The sequence below is a fragment of the Oryx dammah genome, unplaced genomic scaffold (assembly GCF_014754425.2).
Source record: "Oryx dammah isolate SB20612 unplaced genomic scaffold, SCBI_Odam_1.1 HiC_scaffold_24, whole genome shotgun sequence".
Taxonomy (NCBI): domain Eukaryota; kingdom Metazoa; phylum Chordata; class Mammalia; order Artiodactyla; family Bovidae; genus Oryx; species Oryx dammah.
Window position 1 is genome coordinate 15998163 of NW_024070208.1, and position 8185 is coordinate 16006347.

General features: G+C 50.7%; 1 protein-coding gene across 1 annotated transcript in view; it reads right to left on the reverse strand.

The window, feature by feature from the left end:
• Positions 1-557: 557 nt before the first annotated feature.
• SIAH3 (siah E3 ubiquitin protein ligase family member 3) overlaps positions 558-8185 on the reverse strand; it is a 71834-nt gene continuing 64206 nt past the window's right edge. Inside the window, exon 2 of the mRNA XM_040267228.1 lies at positions 558-1455. Coding sequence (XP_040123162.1) covers positions 772-1455 — 684 coding nt within the window. The 3' untranslated portion in view covers positions 558-771. The remainder of the gene's footprint in view (positions 1456-8185) is intronic.

Below are 8185 nucleotides of genomic sequence, written 5' to 3' on the forward strand. Positions count from 1 at the left end.
GTTTTCTAGAAAGCACCAAACCCTTGAGGCCTTTGATTTCAGAGCAGGAAAAAAATGGCCTGGGCTGAGGGCAAGCTCACAGCAGCCTGCCAAAAGAGGGTTCAACCTCTTGCCTGCTCCCCTGAAGCCCAGGATCAACCCAGAGGACACATGGCATGATGGTACCTCCAGCCCCGCACCCTGGAGGAGACACCGTCTCGTGTCTAAGCGGCATGGCCCCCGAGGTGCCTGGGAAACCTCGGGGCAGAGTTGTGTCTAGCTGGTCTGCAATACACACCCCTGAGCTGGCCAGGTCCCCTTCCATAATCTGCTATCTCCACACCTTTCGGAGTTAGCTCAGTCTGAAACAAACTGAAAGGTGGAGGGGGAAATGATGTGGACACTCAGACTCCTTTCAGCCCCAAGAGTCCGCCTCATGACCTTGGTGACTGTTGCTCGTTTGAGAAGCAGGAGAGAAGGGAACTGCGGGTGGCGAGCAATCACCATTCGGATGGAATCCGATTAAGAAGCGTTCTGTAAAACTGCACCAACAAATCAGGACAAACGTCACACCAAGGTCTTGCATCACAGGATGTTTACATAATATAATGCCCGTGGCAGACAGATACCAAATACCACAAAGTACCTGAGACAAAAAAAAACAAAAAGGAAGGAGGGGAGGAGGGAGAAGAATAGAAAGGAGCCCGAGTCCTGGCACGCGGCGATCTGAGGGCCCAGGCCGAGTTTCTCAGTGGAGGGGTGGCCGCACGTGAGTGTCCGGTGGCCTCTGGCTCACATCTCAGCCTCTGAGGAGCAGATCTCCGTGGCCGCGGAGATGGCGATCCCGATGGCCAGGCTGCCGTTGTCGGAGAAGTGCTGGGCCAGCGAGGTGCTGATGACGAGGCAGTCCCCGTTGGTGATGACCGAGTCCACGCACTCCAGGACAGACCGGGGCGTGGCCTCCCACCTGAGACACCGGTGGTTTCTGTTGAGCTCCAGGCGATAGGTGAAGCTGTCGGCCTGGGTGGGGGTCCCGATCAGCATCATGGTGGCGAAGAACTGGGGGTGCCCTGCATGCCTCTCCTGTTTCCTGAGCACCAGCAGGAAGTGGTGGCCGAAGCAGGAGTGGATGATGAGCCAGTCGGCCGGCGCCGGGAGGTGCATGTCCGTGGCCAGGAAGACAATGTCGGCCCCGTGGAGGATGTCCACCCTGTGCATCTGCCGCAGGTGGGGCACCACCACCTCCAGGTGGCCCTCCCACTGGCAGGAGAACAAGGGGCACAGGCAGGGCATCACCCGCGCGGCGGGCGGCCCCGCCTCCTGGTGGTGCAGGTGGTGGGGCCGGGCCTGGTGGCAGAGGCGGTGTCGGGGCTGGCGGGGGCAGTGGTGGTGGCAGTGGTGGGGGGCGACGTGCGGAGGCGGGTAGCTGCCGGGCTCCGGGGCGCTCTGAGTGATGGCATGTCGGCTGGACACATACTGTAAGAGACGGAGGAGAGCCTTAGTGGGTTTGTGGCCGCGAGATCAGTCTCTCTGGCTGAGGACCACCCTCCGCCGCACCCCGCCCGCCACCAACCCGCAGGTTCAGAGTGTGGAAAGCAAATTCACCAACTCAGTCGTGCCTGACTCTTTGAGACCCCATGGACTGCAGCCCACCAGGCTCCTGTGTCCTTGGGATTTTCAGGCCACAATACTGGAGTGGGTTGCCCTTTCCCTCTACAACTGATACAGGTAGACAAAAGCTTTATTTTGTGAAAAAAAAAAAAAAAGAGAGAGAGAGAACCGCCAGACTGTTTTCTGAAATGGCAGCACATTTTACATTCCCATCAGCCAAGGAAGAGGGTTCCGATTTCTCCATGTCCTTGTCAACACTTGTTATTATCTGTTTTGACAAATAGGTTAATGAGACCGAATTCATTGTTTTGCATATTTTGCCAAATTTAGATGCTGAAACATCTGTACATCTGCATGTCATTTTAGCAGAGAATGTAAATTTACCCAATTGAAAACAGAACCTCCTTCAAAAGATTCCTCCTGCAAGAAGAGACTTTCCAAATGTATTAGTATATTACAAAAAAAAAAAAAAAAATGAGGGACGTGGTGGATGTCTTGGGTGGTTGAGATTCTGAAAACTCAGTCCAAGAAAATGCAATATTTATGCCTTTCTGATTCTTTAATAAGATACTCAAACAGGCAATTTCCCCCTTTGAATAGCATGCATTATGATGAAATCAATTTTTCTGTTCTTTTTTGATATTGTTGATATTTTTGTGCAGGGACTGGAGGTTAATGGATTCCCCCCCCCCCACCATTTTATCATCAGTGTTATTTTTAGAACAAAATTTCGGTAAATACCAATTTGTCCTTCCAGTGCTGCCTGGGATTGGTACTATCTGGGGTGCCCTTCTGGGTTGTAAAACGAGCATGGCATGCAGAGCTGACTGTACAGCTGGACTGTGGTCCCCAGGGCGGGAGTCTCAGCTGTGACTCCTGGGACTTGGCTCTACCAGGCACACTTCTGTCCTGCTTTAGACTCATTGTTAAAGAACAACTTACCAGGGGCTCACTACCAGGCTTCCTAGGTGGCACTAGTGGTAAAGAACCCACCTGCTAACGCAGGGACACGTTAAGAGACGCAGGTTTGATCACTGGGTCAGGAAGATCCCCTGGAGGAGTGCATGGCCACCCACTCCGGTATTCTTGCCTGGAGAATCCCATGGACAGAGGGGCCTGGTGTGCTACCGTCCATAGGGTTACAAAGAGTTGGACACGACTGGAGCGGCTTAGCAAGCGCACACGCAGTATTGATATAAAATCAAAGTAAGGAGGGAGTTAGGAAGAAACACCGCGGCCTCCCTTTCTTCCCTCCCTCCAGCCTCTTGCTGGTGCCTCCTGTTGGCTGAATGTGATCAGAAGGAAGCCCGGGAGATGCACTCAGCCAGGGTCAGCTCCCCTTGGAAATGTGCTTGTGAAGAGGGAATGTCCACCTGCATGCAGATGTCTCAGTTCCCTTTGTGATGTTCCTTGATCCCACCACACTGGGCTTCCTCGGCTGGGCTTTGATAAGGCTGATGAGGGGGAGGTAGGGAGGGCTGACACCTGTCCACAGTCATTAAGCCGTCTGATGAAAATGTATACACCAGCTGACACGCGCACCGCCTGGGCATGGGCTGAGAATACTGGACAGGGTACGATCCCTGCTCCCGTCTCAGCGGCTCACTGTGATTAGTGTGACATAACACAGTGCAAGGATGCAGGATGCCGGGGGGGACTCTGAGTGAGCAAAGTGGGGGCGGTAGCTGTCCTGGTCAGTACCAAGTGCTGTCTACTCTCGGTGAGGCAGGAAGGGGCGATGCTCTAACAAAACGGGCCAAAGGTTTGTGAGTAACAGGTGCCAAGGAGCTGGATCTGAAAGAACATGGGATGTCTAAGAAATGAGAAGTTCCAAGTGGCTGTTGCTAGGGGATCTGGCAGAGATGGTGAGGAGCAGGGCCGGAAAGCAGTTGGACCATGTTGCCAAAGAGTGGGCACGGAGGTGGCACCCAGCCCTAGGGGCAGTTGGTAGGAGGGACCAAGGGGTTTAGGGAGCTCCCTTGGGTAGTGTGATGTCCCAAGCCCAGCAGTAGAGCTCGCACTCAAGATGGGGCCACAGTGGATTCCTGGCACTTGTCCAACCCCTGGACTCGAGCCATGATCGTCCCAGTCAGACTCTCCCCTTCCTTCCTTCTGGCCTCAAATTCCCCTGGCCTTCCCACTGTTTAATTGCTGCAGGGTAACAAAGCCGCCAGCGGTGTATTCCAGAGTGAATGACTATGCAAATATGTCGTAAACTCACAGAGACCCCTGCGCTTGCTTGCTGTGCCCTGGGAAGGTGCTGAGAATAAACACAGCCTTAATCCTTCATTTCTTCCTGCTCCTTCTCCTGATGCAAAATATGTTTCATTTATATACACGATCATTGGGGTGAGCGAGGTCACAGGGCCGCTGGCTGGGAGAAGGGATTCTTTTAATTGGCAAAATGCTAATCGTTTTGGAAAATGAATTCTAATCTTCCCATCTCATACAGTGGATGTGTGAGTAATTACTTTCCTTCACTAAACTGTTAATGCAACATTAGTGATTACACTAATTAAAACTAATGAACTCTTCCAGGCTGATAAACCCCTCAGTCAGTCCGAGGAGGCCTTCCTTCCATTGGCTGTCCTTAACTTGCCATTTGGAAGAGAGATCTTGAATTAACCTTTAGAATAACTCGCAAAATTGGGTTTAGAAATGTTAGGCTTTATGGACTGGGTATAATTCTTTCTGCAAGCATTAGTGAGACCATTTCCACTGAGGGTGTAATTGAATTTTAAAGACATCTTCCTTAATTTCATCAGCCACACTCCCATGGTTGGTCATGGCTATCCCTCCAAATCCTGGTGTCCAAAGAGGAAACCTGCCCCTGGAAATACCACGTGACCCTTTCTCCAGCCTCTGCTCCCTTTGATCTGTGAGCTCATTTGGAGGACTGCTCTGTCTTTCTGCCTGATGCCAGGAACAGTGCCATGCTAATAGAGGCATTTCAGCTGAAGGTGGGTTTTGCACCCAATTTCAAATGACAGTCATGGGTTTTGAATTTGCTCATGTCCTTATTTATGAGAGCTAATGAAGTGAAGCTTTCAGTACTTCCAGCAACGCTATCGATGTATTTCACACACAGGAGAGAAGATGGGGAGGAGTTATATTTCAGGGAAGTTATCAGAACGTTGGAAAAGACCCCGATGCTGGGAAAGAGTGTAAGCAAAAGGAGGAGGGGGTGGCAGAGGATGAGATGGCTAGGTAGTATCGCCAAGTCAATGAACATGAATTTGAGCAAACTCCGGAAGATAGTGGAGGACAGAGAAGCCTGGTGGGCTGCAGTCTATCGGGTCACAGAGAGTCGGACATGACCTTGAGACTGAACAACAACAACCACCAGAACGTTGGAAAACAGTCAGTCATGGCCAGAACCTAGCCGGGCATCAGGTCTGCAAAGACGGAAGAGTTATTGTATCTGCTCCAGGTCCCACTCTGTAGTGTTTAAAAACTCCCTGTTTCTGGGAAGGATGGTCAAGGCTGAGGGTTTAGTGTTTCCCATTCCATTTCCTCGCCTCCCCTCCTCTCGAAACCTAACATGAGTGTACATGTGCACACAAAACCCAGGAGGACTCTGGAAAAGCTTCCACCAAACAGTCAAGAAATAAATTACGCTGAGATAGAAAACAACGATGGGGCTTTTATTTCCACTAGACTGTCTTCCTTCAAAAATGTGTCTTATGCTGCTTTTCCCCAGACTGTTATACTTAGAGCACTGAATGAATGAGATCTTCATGTGGGCAGCATGATAATGTCTGTAATTTTCTTTAAAATGCTTCAGTTGAGAGATTGTGATAGAAATGTGTACATTTTTAACCTACACTCCAGAGTCTGTCAATTCCCTAATCAGGAATTCACACTTCGAGGTGATCACCTAACATTTTATCTGAAAGGCCACACTTCAGAGATAATGACTACAATTGCCTCGCTTAGTATCCATATTTCTGATCCACACCAGATGCTGCTAATTAACATTTCCACAGAGGTTTCCACTGGTGAAATTAGTAGTTTGTTAATCAGCATAATAGATGTACTATGATTGTGTAAAACATTTCAGAATAATTCTGTACTTTAAGGATGAACCCAGGAGTTTGTTCCATAACTATTTCTGAATCTAGCCACTGAGTCAAGGACTTAGCATGGTCTGATGCCATCTCTAAGAATATCAGAATCTTTTTGTTAGATCACTACATACATACAAACTTTTCTTGCTGGCAGTCAAAATTATGTAAATTGAGCAAGGAGACATTGGTTAGCAAATACACAGAAACTTTGAGTCCTGAGCTATATATGCCGTATGTGAGTGTGAGCTAAGTCACTTCAGTCATGTCTGACTCTTTGCAACTCCACAGACTGCAGTCCTCTGTCCCTCTGTCCTACTGGCCCTCTCACCCTGAAATGGCCCTTCTAGGCCACACTCCAGATAACAGGGGTCCTAGAATTCCCTACCCAAGGACTGTTGACTCAGCTTCCAGGAGCCTGAGCTGTTTCTAGGATCCAGTACCCAGAAGGCGGGCAATGGCAGACGTGAGGTGTGGCCAGTAGGGCACTAGTTGGAGCTTGGATGGGTGGGCTGGGGGTGTCCACTTGCCTCTGCCTTGGGACTCATTGCAATGCAAGACGAAGCCTCAGTAGGAAGAAAGTGAGACAGGCTGCTGGCTGGTGACTGCGGTCTCCGGGTCATCTCGAAAGGCAAGAATCCTGGAGTGGGTTGCCATGCTCTTCTCCAGGGGATCTTCCCAACTCAGGGACTGAACTTGCATCTCTTACATCGGCAGATGGGTTCTTTACTACTAGTACCACCCAGGAAGCCCCATATATGCCATAACTAATTAGCGAAGAGGAAAACGAGTTATTACTGTGAAAAGAGGAAGATAAAAATTTGGGTGGATCGATTTTAAAAACCAAGGTCTGTGGGTGAAAAGGGGTGAAAGGGATCCATACAGGTGTCTACACAGGTACTGTTCCTATGGTCTCAAAAATCTCCTGACCAAGCTGATCGTCTTATAAATCCAGACCCTGGCTGTGTGAGAGGCTGGGAAGAAATATGTGGACAACACTGTGAGATCAAAAATACAACTCAGTCCTCAAGCACCCTGGGCCTTTCTTGAGTTCCTGGATCCTGGCCCATGGCTGCCCAGCAGATGTCCACCATGGTCCCAACTGGTTTTGTGTCTTTGAGACCATCTGCCCTAGTAAGACAGAGATGCTCCCTCCCTCCTTGACCTGCGAAGTCAAGCAGCAGTTAAGATCTGTCTATACAGTTCACTTCTGCATTTATTTCAACTCATTTGGAAAAATCACAGGGTGGGTGGCTTTCTCTCTTTAGGTAGCTTGGAAGTCAAAGAGGGTAGGGATTGTGTTGACTTTGCTCCCTGCCTGGTCTGGTGATGGGCAAAGCCAACACTGTGCAGTGTCTGGCATCTGCAGACTCTCAGTGAGTATTTGCTGCTTGAGTGAATGGATGAACAAGTGGTTCGTATCTGGAGCTGTATCCTGGAGCGTATCCATGCAAAGGCCACTGGCCTTCGGTCAGAGGCTCTGTCCTCTACCCGTCTTTCCTGTAGAAATACGTGGGTGTGTATGTGTGTGCACATGGGTGAGCATGAGTTGATAGCTGCGGGCTCATCAGTTTGGTCTCCTGGTCTCCTCCCCCAGAACTCGACAGTGACCGGACACTGGGACCTGATTCACGTCCAGGCACTGGTTCGTGTCCAGCTGCCATCACAGGAAGTACAATAACAGTGCTGAAGAAGCAACTTCTCCTGCCAGTTAGACACACTCTGCTTTTACTTTTTACAGCGATTACTCCCCGAGTCTCAGCATCCTCTTTATTCATAGCAGATGATTTCTTACCATCTGGGGAGGATGGTCTGCTGGACCGTCGCCCACCCGTTACACTGATCTGGACCCACTTTCCCCACTAGGACTAGTGACCTAACAGAAGGCTGGCTGCCCCCATACCTCCTCATTCGTTTTCTGTCAACAATCACCAAGAAGCAACTTCAACCCAAGATTACAAGCCCGCCCCCAGCTGCTCCCTCCCCTTTAAGATGAGGGCCTACTGGCCCTCTCACCCTGAACTGGCCCTTCTAGGCCACACTCCAGATAACAGGGGTCCTAGAATTCCCTACCCAAGGACTCTTGACTCAGCTTCCAGGAGCCTGAGCTGTTTCTAGGATCCAGTACCCAGAAGGCGGGCAATGGCAGACGTGAGGTGTGCCAGTAGGGCACTAGTTGGAGCTTGGATGGGTGGGCTGGGGGTGTCCACTTGCCTCTGCCTTGGGACTCATTGCAATGCAAGACGAAGCCTCAGTAGGAAGAAAGTGAGACAGGCTGCTGGCTGGTGACTGCGGTCTCCGGGTCATCTCGAAGGGCTAATTATTAAAGCAGGCGGGTACGACATATTCGAAGAGTCGCTTCCCTTGATCTTTGGCTTCGAGGTACCCAGACAGGCAGCGTGTGGGCGTTGGCCGGCTCTTTGGCCTCCAGCCCCGCGAGCGAGCGTTAGGGGCGGGTCTGCGATAAAACCGCGCAGCGGAGGAATCCCGCACCAGTGGCGGAGGGATCCCGCACCAGTGGCGGAGGGATC